This window comes from Protopterus annectens, chromosome 12.part0, assembly GCF_019279795.1.
Source record: "Protopterus annectens isolate FY-2018-M chromosome 12.part0, PAN1.0, whole genome shotgun sequence".
NCBI classification, from domain to species: domain Eukaryota; kingdom Metazoa; phylum Chordata; order Ceratodontiformes; family Protopteridae; genus Protopterus; species Protopterus annectens.
This window is the reverse complement of record NC_056746.1, coordinates 33,345,169-33,363,564: the sequence shown is the minus strand read 5'-3', so window position 1 is coordinate 33,363,564 and position 18,396 is coordinate 33,345,169. Positions and strand designations below refer to the sequence as shown.

Below are 18,396 nucleotides of genomic sequence, written 5' to 3'. Positions count from 1 at the left end.
AACCATACTGCTGATCACTAATCATCACCTCCCTTCTTAACCTAGCTTCCACTACTCTTTCCCATAACTTCATGCTGTGACTGATCAGTTTAATCCCTCTGTAGTTACTACAGCTCTGCACATCACCCTTATTCTTAAAAATCTGTACCAAAACACTTTCTCCATTCCTCAGGCATCCTCTCACTTTCCAAGATTTCATTAAACAATCTAGTTAAAAACTCCACTGCCATTTCACCTAAACACCTCCATGCTTACACGGGTATGTCATCTGGACCAACAGCCTTTCCGTTCTTCATCCTCTTCATAGCTGTCCTTAATTCCTCCTTGCTAATCCACTGCACTTCATGATTCACTATCTGCACATCATCCAACCTTCTCTGTCTCTCATTCTCTTCATTAATCAACCCCTCAAAGTACTCTTTCCATCTGCTCAACACATTCTCCTCACTTGTGAATATGTTTCCCTCATTATCCTTTATCACCCTTACCTGCTGCACATCTTTACTAGCTCAGTCCCTCTGTCTAGCCAATCACTACAGGTCCTTTTCTCTCTCCTTAGTGTCCAACCTTTCATACGACTCTTCATATGCCTTATCCTTAGCCTTTGCCACCTCTCTCTTTGCCATGCACCTCATCTCCGTATACTCCTGTCTACTTTCTTTATCTGTCTGACAATCCCACTTCTTCTTCGCCAACCTCTTTCTCTGTATACTCTCCTGTACTTCCTCATTCCACCACAGGGTCTCCTTGTCCTCCTTCCTCTTTCCAGATGTCACACCAAGCAGCTTTCTAGCCATCTCTCTTACTAGCTCTGCTGTAGTTTCCCAGCTATTCGGTAACTCTTCACTGCCACCCAGTGCCTGTCTTAACTCTTCCCTGAACTCCACCTCACAATTACCCTTTTTCAGTTTCCACCATTTGATCCTTGGTGCTGCCCTCACACTCCTCCTCCTCTTCTTGATCATCAATGTCATCCTACAAACCACCATCCTATGCTGCCTAACTACACTTTCCCTTGCCACCACTTTACAGTCTCCAGTCTCCTTCAAACTGGCCCTCCTACATAGGATATAATCCACCTGTGTGCATCTTCCTCCACTCTTGTATGTCACCCTATGCTCCTCCCTCTTGTTAAAATTCGTATTCACCACAGCCCTGTCCATCCTTTTTGCAAAATCCACTACCATCTGACCTTCTGCATTCCTTTGCTTAACACCATACCTACCCATCACTTCCTCATCCCCTCTGTTCCCTTCACCAACATGCCCATTGAAATCTGCTCCAATCACCAGTCTCTCACCCTTGGGTACAGTCATCACCACTTCATCCAACTCACTCCAAAATTTTTCTTTCTCATCTATCGCACACCCAACTTGTGGAGCATGTGCACTAACAACATTCATCATTACACCATCAATTTCCATCTTCATAAGCATCACTTTATCTGACACTCTTTTCACCTCCAAAACACTCTTAGCATACTGTTCCTTCAGGATAACCCCTATGCCATTTCTCCTCCCATCCACACCATGATAAAACAATTTGAACCCAACTCCGATACACCTAGCCTTACTCCCCTTCCATCTAGTCTCTTGCACACACAATACACCAACCTTCCTTCTGTCCATCATATCAGCTAGCTCTCTCCCTATACCAGTCATACTGCCAACATTTAAAGTCCCGACCCTCACTACCACAGTCCTAGCCTTTACCTGCCTTCAGGCATGCCTTCCCCATCTTCTCCTCCTTTGGCTAACAGTAGCACAATTTCCGCCAGCACAGTGTTGGCCAACAGTAATAGTGACGGTTGTTGTTAACCCGGGCCTCGACCAATCCGGTATGTACATCTGTACTGTTGTCCACATGTATGATTTTGCAAAGTTTTTATGCCGGATGCCCTTCCTGATGCAACCCTCCCCATTTATCCAGGCTTGGGACCGGCACAAGGAAATGCACTGGCTTGTGCATCCACAGTGGCCGGGTTACCCAAGAAGACTGAATGTTGTAATTAAATGAAAAGGTGCATCAACCAAGTATTAGTTTAAGGGTATGCACACACAACAAAGTATTAGTTTAAGGGTGTGCACACACAACAAAGTATTAGATTAAAGGTGTGCACACACAACAAAGTATTAGTTTAAGGGTGTGCACACACAACAAAGTATTAGTTTAAAGGTGTGCCCACACAACAAAGTATTAGTTTAAGGGTGTGCACACATAACAACGTATTAGTTTAAGGGTGTGCACATACAACACAGTATTAGTTTAAGGGTGTGCACACACAACAAAGTATTAGTTTAAAGGTGTGCATACAACAAAGTATTAGTTTAAGGGTGTGCACACAACAAAGTATTAGTTTAACGGTGTGCACACACAACAAAGTATTAGTTTAAGGGTGTGCACACACAACCAAGTATTAGTTTAAAGGTGTGCACACACAACAAAATATTAGGTTAAGGGTGTGCACACACAACAAAGTATTAATTTAAGGGTGTGCACACAACAAAATATTAGTTTAAGGGTGTGCACACACAACAAAGTATTAGTTTAAGGGTGTGCACACACAACAAAGTATTAGATTAAAGGTGTGCACACACAACAAAGTATTAGTTTAAGGGTGTGCACACACAACAAAGTATTAGTTTAAAGGTGTGCACACACAACAAAGTATTAGTTTAAGGGTGTGCACACACAACAACGTATTAGTTTAAGGGTGTGCACATACAACACAGTATTAGTTTAAGGGTGTGCACACACAACAAAGTATTAGTTTAAAGGTGTGCATACAACAAAGTATTAGTTTAAGGGTGTGCACACAACAAAGTATTAGTTTAACGGTGTGCACACACAACAAAGTATTAGTTTAAGGGTGTGCACACACAACAAAGTATTAGTTTAAGGGTATGCACACACAACAAAGTATTAGTTTAAGGGTGTGCACACAACAAAATATTAGGTTAAGGGTGTGCACACACAACAAAGTATTAGTTTAAGGGTGTGCACACAACAAAATATTAGTTTAAGGGTATGCACACACAACAATGTGTTAGTTTAAGAGTGTGCACACACAACCAAGTATTAGTTTAAAGGTGTGCACACACAACCAAGTATTAGTTTAAGGGTGTGCACAGACAACAAAGTATTAGTTTAAAGGTGTGCACACAATAAAGTATTAGTTTAAGGGTGTGCACACACAACAAAGTATTAGTTTAAGGGTGTGCACACAACAAAATATTAGTTTAAGGGTGTGCACACAAAACCAAGTATTAGTTTAAGGGTGTGCATACACAACAAAATATTAGTTTAAGGGTGTGCACACACAACAAAGTATTAGTTTAAGGGTGTGCACACAACAAAATATTAGTTTAAGGGTGTGCACGCACAACAAAATATTAGTTTAAGGGTGTGCACACAACAAAATATTAGTTTAAGGGTGTGCACACACAACAAAGTATTAGTTTAAGGGTGTGCACACACAGCAATATATTAGTTTAAGGGTGTGCACACACAACAAAGTATTAGTTTAAAGGTGTGCATACACAACAAAGTATTAGTTTAAGGGTGTGCACACACAACAAAATATTAGTTTAAGGGTGTGCACACACAACAAAGTATTAGTTTAAAGGTGTGCACACACAACAAAGTATTAGTTTAAGGGTGTGCACACACAACAAAGTATTAGTTTAAGGGTGTGCACACTTATGCAACCAGCTTATTGTATGTTTTTTATTTTTTATATTTTTTCCCCATATTAGATTTGTTTGTTTTTCAGTTGAATTGTGCAGGTTATAGTTCACATTAAAGGTGGGAAAAAGTTTTGAAATTATTTATTATGGTCTCGTTTTTTTATATCATAAAAACCTGGCATTTTAACAGGGGTGTGTACACTTTTTATATCCACTGTATGTAGTCAAGGCACAATGATATTTATTGAATTTATCAAAACTTAAAAATAAAAATTTTTGGACGGGAGCAGGCTCCCCTGTATTCCCACTGGGGAGTGGAGGGGGGGGGGGGCTTCATTTTCCACACCTCCATACTTTATTTTTAACATGAGTTTTTTTTTTCAATTTAGAGAAAGTATGAGCTTTCATAAAAATTAAAAGAATATGTTGCTTTTTTCTCTGTTACTTCCTAATCTCAGGAAGCTTTTCATTATCAATCTAGCATTACAGTACATAGCAAGTGAGTAACACCTAGAGACAGCACATTCGAATAAACAGCAGTGTGAACATTGTAAGGCTGACTAAGTCAAGAGATACACATGCACACACACACACACATACACACACACAGACACGTGTATATATACACACACATATATGCAGACACAAACATGCACATACACACACACGCAGACACAAACACACACATTAACGGACACACAAACACATATACACAGAGACAGACAGACACACACACACACACACACACAAGTGTATATATACACACACACACACACATATAGGCAGACAGAAACATGCACATACACACACACGCAGACACAAACACACACATTCACGGACACACAAACACATATACACAGAGACAGACAGACACACACACACACACACACACACACACACACACACACACACACACACACACACACACACACACACACACAGTAACACTCCTTTCCATCCATCCTGACTGCACTGTGAATGCTTGCGTAAGAGTGAGTGGATGATCTCTGAGTTTTGATGGCATTCACTTTTTCAACCTAGAGCAAAATTTTACTAGTCTGACTGATTTCTGAAGAGGATTCTGGGGAGAGCACATGCCTACTTAGCATCAGTCATTCTTCCAGCCTGCTGTGTTAGCACATGGTTTCACTCATGACGGGCTACTGTAAAGAGAACACTGCTGCAGTAGAGCGAGCTGCTGTAAAGGGAACACTGCTGCTGTAGAGGGAGCTGCTGTAAAGGCAACACTGCTGCAGTAGAAGGAGCTGCTATAAAGGGAACACTGCTGCAGTAGAGGGAGGTGCTGTAAAGGGAACACTGCTGCAGTAGATGGAGCTGCTGTAAAGGGAACACTGCTGCAGTAGAGGGAGCTGCTGTAAAGGGAACACTGCTGCAGTAGAGGGAGGTGCTGTAAAGGGAACACTGCTGCAGTAGATGGAGCTGCTGTAAAGGGAACACTGCTGCAGTAGAGGGAGCTGCTGTAAAGGGAACACTGCTACAGTAGAGGTAGCTGATGTAAAGGGAACACTGCTGCAGTAGAGGGAGCTGTTGTAAAGGGAACACTGCTGCAGTAGAGTGATTTGCCACAAAAATCCAGAAAAAACAATTTTTTGGAAGAAGAGAAGAAAAATTTGAGGCAAAAATATGGACATTTTATGAAAATCTAGACAGTTGAGAGGTATGATTCATACCTTCGATTTTTCTGCTTGCTTTGTTGTGCTACTGTCTTGCCTTTTTAGGCTTCCATCTAAGTACCGAGTTTGACTCCTTCCCATTTGGTTCTCATATCCAGACCAGCTAACTGCTGCTTTGCCTGGCTGAGTCTGCTTCTGTCTTCAACTTCTGGAACTCTCACTCTTGGATGGCAACTGGGTCATTATATCAAAATAAAAAAAAAATCTCCCCTTCTAGTACAGGGCACAGAAACCACTATGGAGAAGCTTTAACTAGCTTTTGCTTTTCGGTTTCTTATTCCAAATTATTGCAGATACTCCTACTTGCATCCCCCCACATACAGTCACCAATGCGGTCATGGGTCTAGTGATGCTGATTATGGTAAGCCAGCTGCTGTCCCACCTTACTCGTGTGAGTGTGTGCGAACTGTAACCCTACTCCTGCCCCAACTGTACACATTACGTTACAAAAAACAAAATGTTACCTAATAGTACCAGTACATACAAAAACAGGATTCAAAACACACACAAAACACCAAATAGGCACAACACTAACTCGATCCTCTTACCTAGTCCATACTCTAACCCCAACCTTCAAACATTTGCACATTCACACTAACTGCTATAATGCGATATTGCACATTTTAACCCCAACCTTCATACGTCCACACATTCACACTCACTGATATAATGCAATATCACACATTTTCACAGCCGTAATATTTTCAAACATTAATTTTCCTGCACACTTCTACTTAGCTAGACTATATAAAGCATGAATTCAGCCATGTTTAATTCAAACAAATAAGGATATACTCATTTGTGCATTCATCTTTTTTACACCCATACCAACTTCTTGACCAAATGAGCCCATAAGTTTCAGTGGAATAGAAGAGGGATAGACATCCTGAGGAAAGGTTAATTATATCTCCTGGACAGATTTTGGAAGCCAGGAATAGCCATTTGAATACATCATGCTCATGGATGTAGCAGTGGCACTTGATATGAACTACCTCTGATGAAGTGCATGTCACTCAGCTGGCTGACATTATATGCTGCTTTCTTCCCAGGAAGTGTCTTAATGTTGCCAAAGGTCTGAACCTATTGATTAGGCACTGTACTTACCACCACCTGCATAGTCCATCTGAGGATGCTGTAACTACTACTGTTTTAAGAGGTTTAAGTGCAGTGCACAAGCAGTAAGAAGACTGGAGGTAGAACTGGCCTTGAAATTAAAATGCTGCAATAAGGAGCAAAGTTATGTCTGTATAAGGGATAGCAGTTTAACTTGTCAGGTGTATTATGATTGCAGATCGGCTAATAAATTACCTTCTCAGGTGTACAACATGGCAAACTGCAAGTGCGTGGTCTTGCACAAGTATGGCCCGAAAAACATAATCCTTAAAGTGGCCCTCATTTCTTAATTCTAATTTTTCTCTTTCATAATATTGTATTTTCCTTTTTAAAAGTGCAGTGATCAGTGTGGGTTTTTTATATTCCAGTGACAATAAGTTGTGAAATAGTAGCGGTATCACTATGTGGCTTTCCTTGTCACGCATAGCATTACATGGGCATGGACTGGACATTTGTTTGTTTCTGTTTTGTATCCTCCATCTCAGTGGTTGTAGCCAATCTTGTCATTGTGTCACACTATGAATGTGCTCATTTATCAACAGTGACACAAAATCCTGTTTATTGAAGAGACCTAGGTTTAAAATCAGTGGCATAAATCATCCTTGTAGTTCTGTTAAAGGTGTCAGAGGAAGCAGGGTTGACGTTTATTAGAATTAGCCCTTTTATGTATTCATATATGAGCTTAGAAGTGGGCAGATTAAGTGACTGGTGCGGTAAGTCATCTATCATCCATGGATATGTTTCTTTTGGCAGCCTCTCTTGCTTTGTTTACAGGCCTGATAACGAGGAATGTTTTTCCTGGATTTCTTTCCCTAAGGACTCACTTAGAGGGCACAGTCATGTACATTTGTACTAGCTAGCAACCTAATGGAGAAATCACTCAATTAAAATGATTTCATTTTATGATGAACTGTATAGTTACAAGAAAACACTGAGGAATATGCAGTTTATTCAGTAACACATAAAAAGGTGATTTCAGAATGAAATGATTTTTTTAACAAACAGTTTAATGAGTTTGTTTACAGATCTTAAATATTTTTACATTAGACTGAGAGAAATGTGCTGTTGGGCCTTTGACTGATATATTTGTTTGACTGTCAGTAAATCAGTTCCATCCATTTTTAAGAAATATTGGTATATTTTTATACAGCAGGAAACATCACTGTCATGATTTTCTCCCATGCAGAAAAAACTTGGAAGACACCTTAGTCATCTAAAAGCCAATGTGTTGAAGAAAATTAAACAGACTGAATCTTACATCTGGGAATTTAGGCAAAATGTAAGTAATTTCTTATGTTGTGGAGAAACTGTTGACAGCTAACGTATGTTAGGCAATGTATGCCCGGTTGCCAAAACACTTTTCCTATTACTGATATGTGTAACACATCCTCTGAAGAACTGTTATTACAACATCTACTATTTTTATTGGTGCACGAGCACTTTCCTGAATCTAATTTTAAATTAATTTCAGATTTTTAATTCAGTGATGCAGAAACATTGGCTGTAGACATACTGTTGAACCATTTATTTTAAGTCCGTCCCTAGCATGCCCATATCATGTCTTGCATTTGTTTAATTTTAACCTATTATAATTGAATGCTAATTTGACTACTGCTCCCTGATGAAACATTTAGCTTTACCGTACTCTTTGCTTTGTGTGTCATATGAAACATGAACGTCGCCCCTTGAACTACTCCTTATTCTGTTGTGGTGCTCATGTGAATCAGGACGTCAGTCTTACAGTGTTGTTTTAGCTCTGAACTTATTTGCTTTGTATGTTGTCATTTGGCACAGACTTAATTATTTAAAGTTTGATGATCTGCACCCCCCCCACACCGAATATTATACATGGCAAACCTTTATTGATTTCTCAAGAATCAGCAATCACAAATAAAATGTATTTATTTATTTATTGTCATTTGTTAACTGGGTTGGTCCAACTGAGCCAGGAGCAAATTTTCAGTGGAGACCCAAGGGGGAAAGCTCCAGATACCAGTAAAAATTTTACAAGAAAGAGCTGCATTTACAAAGGTATAATATCGAGAAGTTATACATAACCATCATAGTTTTAATGTGACATGTATTAAATACTTTATGTAATAGCAATGAGTATCTGGTGTCTGAGAGTTACCAGAGGGGATTAAAACTGTGATCTGTTCATGATCTGACTCCTGTAGTAGAGGCTTCGACTGCTCATTTCTATTTTCTTAAGAACTAACTTTGAGCAGATCATTTAACCCGACAGTGTTCCCAGGCTGAGTAAGACAAAGTTCCATGTGAATCAGTGCTCTGTCCTGATTAATGAATACAGATAAATAAGGATTTGAATTAATGTTACACTATAACTGCTAAGCATATGCTTGTCAACCTTGTAACATTCACAGTGAGTTTAAAAAGGAAGGGATATTATTTCTTGCTTGGTATAAGTCCACATTCCCCCTTCTTAGGTATGTGTATTGTGGGACTGCTGGTAAAGTATGGCTACATTTAAAATCGGGGTTACACACCTCATGCACCCTACTAACCAGAATAATGCATAAACAAGATACAGTTCAGATCATATGCACTTCAGTTACAGATAGTGAACCTGTACCATATACAATTCACTGAGATGTACAGGTAAACTTCGAATTTACTGTGTGTTCCAGTAAGAGCATTTTCTGAATTTCTCCAAATCCTTCTAGTAAGCCCTAATTAAAAAAAAAAAAAAAACAGGACTTGATGTTTTACTGATTTTTGATCATAAGACTGTCTTATGATTCTCTTAACGATTTACTGTGCTTTTTTGTCATGATGCAGGCATCTTTACTTCTGCAAATTGTCTTTACAGCATGTATGGTAACATACTGTGTAGAAGCAATGTTTGCATTGTAGGAAGAGAACATTTTTACATGAATTCATCACTTCCTAAACAGTAACTGTCCCATAACCTAAAATGTATGCTGTTTATGTTTGCTAGTGTTAATCTTATTTGGAAGCCTGCTTTCAGTTCCTTTGGGTTTCACTGGAACTGGCTTTACTGTATTATTTCAGTTCAAGTTAAATAACAGGAAAAAACAAACGCACATTGCTGAGAATGGCTTTTTTTCTGGTAAAGATATTTGGAATGTCTGAAATGAATGTATTGGGTTGAAGTGGTAAGATATCGTAGTGGCATGCAGAATAAGTTACTTTCTGTCGCCTGTTTATTTGATTCCCACGGTTAGTACTTGCATGTTGTGCGACTCAACAAGTTGTTCAATTAGGGTGCCATTAATTTGGTCTAAATTTGGAGGTTAAGCATTACATCACTGTTTATTCCATTGAATGCCTCTACATTTACAACACACACTAGTATCAGCAGCATTACAATGCAGAAAAGATAGTAGCATCACTGCAAGTAAAATGAGTCTGTTGTTGAACAGATAAACTGGATGTAATTGTCACTTTTCAGGGGCAACCCAGTTGCACTGCCTGATTAAATGAGTTCTTTAAGTCACACAATAAACAAACAGGTAGAAGGAATCAAACCCTGTACCCTGGGCTGTAGGTAGCAGATCATTAATACCAAGAGCTTTAATATACAGTGTTTACAACGAGCCAATATGTCTGCTAAAATTAATAAAGTAAGCACTGGACTTTGCAATTCATTAATTTACTGCAGTAAAAGGATTGCTGTGTGACTGCGCTACACAGTATGGCAAAAGACAGGCTGCTGACATCAGAAAGAAAGTTCTTATTTTCCTAATGTAATTAAAGAAAGATTTGCAGTTGTTTTCAACTACACACACACACACACACACACACACACACACACACACACACACACACACACACACACACACACACACATATATTTAGCATTCATGGACTGCCTTAGTAGTCCTAATAATTTTTTTAGTCAATTTTCCAACGTTATCCTTGATTTGAGAGTACTTAGATCTGCTATATACTTGCTTTTATTGAAGAGTTTATTTATGTTGGTGGTCCACCAGGGTCATTTTTCTAAACCTCCCATTATATTTAGATCTGGTAGGTACTGTCAGATGTCCTTCAAGGATGCATCTGCAGTCCTTACAAATGGGTTGTCCTGTCGTCAGGCAGCCCTTCGGTCGGCCGGATTCCAAAGTCTGGGTCTGGCTTCGGCTGGTGTCGCACTTCACCCGACGTCACTGCGGCAGTTTTTCGGGTATAAAGGCATCAGCCGACGCCATTTTCCTCAGTCTTTCTTGCCACGTGGCGCCCGAAGCAGAAGCTGTTCGCAAGTGCCGGTCGGTCAGATCCAGAGATTACTACTACCGAATACTACTTCGAAGACTTCTATAAAGCCAAGTACCCCGTTGGGGACTCTTTCTTGCCTCAGCCGATGTCAGAGAAAGTTAATAACTGTTTATCTTGTGGGAAACAAATACCTCATAAAGATTTCCACTCCTATTGCATACATTGTTTAGGCCCAGGCCACGATGTAGCAGCTTGTCTAGCCTGTGCTTCTTTTAACCGACAGACGCTTAGACGTCGGTCGGATTTTGCTGAGCAGATTTTCGGCTCCGATTTTGCCTACATTATGCCGTCGGGTCCTCCGACTACGCAAATAACCAAAAAACGCAAAGAAAAGGACCGACACTCGTGGTCCGTTAAGCAAACCTCAAGTGTCTCGGTTTCGGCCGAAACCGAGCAAGCGGTTCTTTCTTCAGCCGATAACTTGCCTTCTACCGAGGCCTCTTCAAACCTGGTAGAAACGGCTTCTGAAATCCAACCTTCTGTTGCGGTTTCACAGGATTTATCAGACACCATTCCCCTGGATATCTCTACCCCTGCACGTGGAGCTGCTAGGCCTCCTCCAGCCATGTCTATTAAGGCCTTTGCCAGGGCTAAAGCAGTCAAAGCATCAAAATCTGTGCCTGCCAAGCCCCCCTCTCACAGGCCCAGCACCAGCTCCCATATGCTTTCTTTGGCTGAGGATCTCATCTCTTTAATCCGTGGAGCCCAGCCTCATCCAGACAGGGCCTCTCTCCCTCCTCCAGAAAAGAGGCCTAGAGCAGAGCCCCCTGAGCCAGTATCCACAGATAATTCCTCTGATGACTCAGAACATACAGACCCTCCTGAGGCTTCTTATTCTCCTTACGAAGACTCTGATGCTGAGGAGTCCATCCCTTCAGCCTCTCCTCCTGAGGAATTTTCCTTTGGAGAAACCTTACATGCTATGAGGGAACAATTTCAGTGGCAGGGCCAAGATTTCTCAGACTCTAGAAAAAGGCTTAGAACCTTCCTACATTTGCCACAGCATAAGCCTTTAGCTATACCTCCAGTTCTCCCTGTTGTTGATGATGCATTTAATGATGCTTGCACTGCTCCTGATTCTTTACCTCCGGCTCCTGCTAAGCCCGATAGGTACTACAGGGTCCCGGACACTCATCACCACTTATATAAGGCTCCTTTAGCGGATCCAGAGACTATCTCCCAGGGTCCTAAAGCTGTAGCAGCTACTTCTTCTAAAAACCCCCTCCCCTCTGAAAGGGAATCCAGGTCCTTAGAGAGATGGGGTAAAAAAGTTTACACCTCTGCTACTTTGTCAGCTAGAGCTTTGAACTGCCAATTTCATATGCTTCAATATCAAGAGTTTTTGCTTGACCAGTTGACTAAAAAGCTGTCCTCTGAAGAATCTTTAGATAAAAAGTATGTTCAAGAAATGGTACATAACATACAGCAGGTTAATAACCATTCTTTAAAATGTGGCTATGATGCACTGGAGGCTTCCTTTAGATCAGCCATGACTGGCACAGTTATCAGGAGGCATGCATGGTTGAAAGAACAGGCATTACCAGAACACGTCAAATCTAAGCTTTTGGATGCACCTATGGACAAGGTCAATTTATTTGGTTCCCCTGCACAGCAGGTGCTAAAAAAGATGGAAGACAAAGCAAAATCTGTGCAAACAGTGAAAGATTTCTTACAAGTTCAACCTCCAAGGTTTAGCAGGAACTGGCCCTCCAAGAATTGGTCCTTTCTGGACTCCTCTAAGGCAGAAACCAATCCAGGGGTGCCTACAGGGGTCGCCAGTGGCAGGGTAACAACCAACGAGGCACGGATACAGCCACCACCACTACAACAACTCAATCACAGTGACTTGGCGGTGGCACCGCCTACCAGGGAACAACTAGAAGCACCCTTAGGCGGAAAGCTAACCTTATTTTCAAGAAACTGGCACTGCATTACAAGAGAAAAATGGATTTTGCAAACTATAGACCATGGTTACAGGTTCCATTTCCATACTCTACCAGGAAAGAGAGGAATGCCAAACCTACCACCTTCTCAAAGGGCAGAAGCTCTAAAACAAATATCTCAATTATTAAGAATGAGAGCTGTGGAAAAGGTACCATCTATGGAGCAAGGGAAGGGATTTTACTCCAGGCTCTTCCTGGTACCAAGAAAAGAAAACAAATGGAGGCCTATTCTAGACCTGTCCGCTTTAAACACATTCCTCATTGTTCCAAAATTCAAAATGCTGACCCTACAGCAGCTTCTTCCCATGCTGGGCAAGGAGTCTTGGCTGGTAACTCTAGATCTCAAGGAGGCATACCTGCATGTCCCCATAAGACCAATTTGCAGAAGATACCTCAGATTTCTTGCAGGATCAGAGCATTATCAATTCTCAGCATTGCCCTTTGGCTTATCTACTGCGCCCAGAGTGTTCACGAAATGCCTGGCATCAGTAATCGCTCATTGCAGACCTCAGGGGATTCAAATCTATCCCTACCTGGACGACTGGCTGCTACAAGCGGAAAACAAAACAAACTGACAGAAGACTTACAAAGAGTCATCTACCTGCTGCAAGCCCTGGGATATACAGTCAATACAAAAAAGTCAAGGCTGATTCCATCCCAAAAAATAGCTTTTCTGGGTGCAGAACTGGACACATCAAAACAAATGGCATTTCTAACTGCAGAAAAGAAAGAGCAACTACCTCTCTACTTCTTGGCTTTAACAAAGCAGAACCATCTAACTGCAAGAAAAGTGCTACAAGCTCTAGGCTTCATGGCATCCTGCATAATACTGGTCCCTCATGCCAGGCTGCATATGAGAAAGCTACAGTGGTACCTAAAGAATTTGTGGTCCCAGCACAAGCACAGCCTAGAAACAAAAATTCCAATGATCCCATGCCTGAAGCAAGAGTTCCTATGGTGGGCTCAGGCCTGCCAATCAAACACAGGATTGCCCTTCTGCAAAAGTCAACCAAGACAAACCATCACGACAGATGCCTCAGACCTCCGTTGGGGGGCACACATGATGGACAAGTGCATTCAAGGCCTATGGACTCAAGACCAGCTGCATCTGCACATAAATCTAAAAGAAATGATGGCAGTAAAATTGGCAATCCAGGCATTCAGACCTTTTCTCCAAGAAGGCCAGTTGATGATAAGGACAGACAACACCACAGTTATGTGGTACATCAACAAACAGGGAGGCACACACTCATACCCTCTATGCCGGCTGGCACTGGACCTATGGGATGTGGCTCTGAGCTACAACATTCAGTTACAGGCAATTTATGTACCAGGAAGGAGAACATTCTAGCAGACATATTAAGCAGAACTACAACAGATGCCCACGAATGGATGCTGCATCCGGACATCTTCAAAACCATCACAAGAGAATGGGGATTACCACAAATAGACTTGTTTGCATCCCCATTCAATCACCAGTTGAAGAAATTCTGCACAAGGACTTACCACCCACTTGCTTGGAAGGTGGACTCCCTATCTTTCAGTTGGAAAAACCTGACAGCATACGCATTCCCACCACTTCCTTTGATGCACAAGGTGCTTCTGAAGATCAAAGAGGAGCGTCTGAGGATCATTCTGATAGCCCCAGACTGGCCAAGACAACATTGGTATCCACTGCTGAGGAGCATGTCCCGGGAACAAATATGGACACTGCCCCTGATCCCATTACTGCTAACACAGAACAACTACAACATCCTGCATCCAAACCTAAAATCTCTGCAGCTAACTGCCTGGAACATTATATAACAGCAATTAACCCAAATTTATCCCAAAGGGTTAAAGACATAATCATGGAGGCTCGTAGACCTTCAACAAGAAAGAATTATGCAGCAAAATGGAAAAGATATCTCATCTGGAGTACTGCAAAGGGGCAAGATGTGACACTGGTGAACATAGCCAACATCCTGGAGTACTTGGCGGAGCTCTTCCATACAGGCCTGTCCTACTCTTCCATCAAGATACATGCATCAGCTATTTCAGCAGAATACAGCTTGGATCCTCCTGTCTTCTCGCATCCTCTGCTCAGACAGTTTCTTAGAGGAATTAAAAATGTAAAACCTCCCAGGAAACCTCCATTACCAGCATGGGACTTGAACTTTGTGCTAGAAAAACTGACTCTTCCTCCTTTCGAACCAGCAGCAACAGCAGAATTACAATACTTATCCTGGAAGACTGCTTTCCTGCTGGCAATAACTTCAGCAAGAAGGGTCTCTGAACTACAGGCATTAATGGCAGTACAACCCTTCCTGATCTTCCATCAAGATAGAGTGTCCATGAGAACAAATCCTACGTTTATGCCTAAGGTGGTATCCAGATTCTCTTTAAATCAGGCTATCCACCCTCCTACATTCTTCCCCAACCCACAGAACAGGGGAGAAAGGCTCTTACATACCTTGGATGTACACAGACAATTACGCTACTACCTGGACAGGACAAAAAACAATAGAAAAACTGACCAGCTTCTGGTAGCATATGCAACAGGAAAGGAAGGAAAACCAATTTCTAAACAGACAATCTCCAAATGGATAGGAAATTGCATTAGATTTTGTTACTCCTACCATGGAAAGAAAACTCCAGAGAACATCAGGCCTCACTCCACAAGGGCTACTGCCACTACCACAGCTTTCTTACGAGGAGTGGCTACCAAGGACATTATAGAGGCTGCTACTTGGACCTCCGTGCATACATTTGCCAAGCATTACAATTACCTCTATACTCTAGATCCCATGCTGGTTTTGCCACTGCTGTTTTGCAAGGGATCCTAACTACACCATAATATCTTCTCATTTCCTCCTCCCCTAGTTTAGCTATGGTATTCTACCCATTTGTAAGGACTGCAGATGCATCCTTGAAGGACATAGTACAGTTTTGTACCTACCATAAATGTAGATGTCTGAGAGGAATGCATCTGCAGTCAGGATTACCCACCCTCCTTCCCCTCTGAGGTACTCCTAGGGTATTTGCCAATCTTCAGCTAGCTTGGGGGGGATCTATTATGGTGTATTTGTTTGTATATATGTACATACATGCTTATTTTGTGTGTTTGCTCTCTACTATTTGGAAACTATGACATTTATCCAAATTTAGCCATCCAAGAGGGCACCTGGCATCTGGGGCAAGAAACAACTGAGGAAAATGGCGTCGGCTGATGCCTTTATACCCGAAAAACTGCCGCAGTGACGTCGGGTGAAGTGCGACACCAGCCGAAGCCAGACCCAGACTTTGGAATCCGGCCGACCGAAGGGCTGCCTGACGACAGGACAACCCATTTGTAAGGACTGCAGATGCATTCCTCTCAGACATCTACATTTATGGTAGGTACAAAACTGTACTTTCTAGACATTTATCTAAGTAGACTTGAACTCTTTTGTAGTGCATGAAGTGTGGTGATTATGTTCCAAAATTTGGAAAATGACAAATCAGTCAAGTGTTACTACAAAACAAGACATGATCTTAACAAATGTTGGCGATAATGCAGAACACTGGACCACAAAGTGTTTTTGCATAACTCTCAGAACATTACAGCAGTTGTGTATCATCTAGTAACAACTTCATATCCTTGACAAATGAGTGAAGTGTTAGTACAAAACAAGACATGATCATAACAAATGTTGGCGATAATGCAGAGCACTGGACCACACAGTGTTTTTGCATAACTCTCAGAACATCACAGCAGTTGTGTATCATCTAGTAACTCCTTCATATCCTCTTGGCCATGGCTGTCAATTTCTTTGCTCAATAAATACTGACAAAGCTAAAAATAATGGGTAGAAAAGCCATTATTGTTACTCTTAACCTGTCAAGTGTACCCTATTGTGAGGAATATTCCTCATTTTGAGTCTTAAAAAGTCTGTGTTCTTCACTGTTCCACATTTGAAGGACATGTCATGTATTCAGTGTTAAGAATTTTTCTAATTAATGTCCTCAACAGCCCGGAGATATGCTCAGTAATAATGAAAAGCTTTTTTCTTTTATAGTAGAAGTAAACAGTTTCAGGTGATAAGGACCAACACTGGACTTTGCACATCACTCCGTATTAAGCAGTTTCAGGTGATAAGGACCAACACTGGACTTTGCACATCACTCCGTATTAAGCAGTTTTAGGTGATAAGGACCAACACTGGACTTTGCACATCACTCAGTATTAAGCAGTTTCAGGTGATAAGGACCAACACTGGACTTTGCACATCACTCAGTATTAAGCAGTTTCGGGTGATAAGGACCAACACTGGACTTTGCACATCACTCAGTATTAAGCAGTTTCGGGTGATAAGGACCAACACTGGACTTTGCACATCACTCCGTATTAAGCAGTTTCAGGTGATAAGGACCAACACTGGACTTTGCACATCACTCCGTATTAAGCAGTCTCAGGTGATAAGGAACAACACTGGACTTTGCACATCACTCAGTATTAAGCAGTTTCAGGTGATAAGGACCAACACTGGACTTTGCACATCACTCAGTATTAAGCAGTTTCAGGTGATAAGGACCAACACTGGACTTTGCACATCACTCAGTATTAAGCAGTTTCAGGTGATAAGGACCAACACTGGACTTTGCACATCACTCCGTATTAAGCAGTTTCCGGTGATAAGGAACAACGCTGGACTTTGCACATCACTCCGTATTAAGCAGTTTCCGGTGATAAGGAACAACGCTGGACTTTGCACATCACTCCGTATTAAGCAGTTTCAGGTGATAAGGAACAACGCTGGACTTTGCACATCACTCAGTATTAAGCAGTTTCAGGTGATAAGGAACAACGCTGGACTTTGCACATCACTCAGTATTAAGCAGTTTCAGGTGATAAGGACCAACACTGGACTTTGCACATCACTCAGTATTAAGCAGTTTCAGGTGATAAGGACCAACACTGGACTTTGCACATCACTCCGTATTAAGCAGTTTCAGGTGATAAGGACCAACACTGGACTTTGCACATCACTCAGTATTAAGCAGTTTCAGGTGATAAGGACCAACACTGGACTTTGCACATCACTCAGTATTAAGCAGTTTCGGGTGATAAGGAACAACACTGGACTTTGCACATCACTCAGTATTCTGGATTTGCACTTATGCACAGCCCAGTGTTCTCCATTATCACCCAAATGTTAAGAATCCCTGCTTTACTTGTTCAGGATGGATGTCATGCTAGACAGTTAAATCTGCCAGTACAGACCAGCAATCAGTAGCAACGATTTGTTTCTGCCTGCTGGCTGTGCCGATAATGGGTCCCTCAATTCCTGTTATAAACATACAAAGTTGCCAGAATAACATGATTTGTAGTTACCTGCATTTTCTGAAGGATATGAAGTCTGAAACTGAAATGTATGTCATTATTTAGTGACTTCAATCCTCAGTGATCTGTCAGAAAAACAAAGAATTTATGAAGAAGATGTCAGACATATGAAGCAAAAATCTGGACATTCTGTGAAAATCTGGACAGTTGACAGGCATGGTAGGAGAATGTAAACACAAACGACTGAGTTACACTGCCTTTCTGACAAAGCTCACCAAGTGCTTTATGGCTTTGAAAGCAGGCAAAGCAAGCACTGCTTTTTTTTCTTTTTTTCCTGTAATCGGTAGTACACAGAGCAGATGAAGCTCTGTGTCGTGCAAAGAATTATGCTGGGTCTC

General features: G+C 41.4%; 1 protein-coding gene across 1 annotated transcript in view; it reads left to right on the top strand.

Moving 5' to 3' along the window:
* LOC122816123 overlaps positions 1-18,396 on the top strand; it is a 958,912-nt gene that overhangs the window by 250,914 nt on the left and 689,602 nt on the right. The window contains exon 7 of the mRNA XM_044088882.1: positions 7,680-7,772. Within this exon, the coding sequence (XP_043944817.1) occupies positions 7,680-7,772 (93 nt within the window). The remainder of the gene's footprint in view (positions 1-7,679; positions 7,773-18,396) is intronic.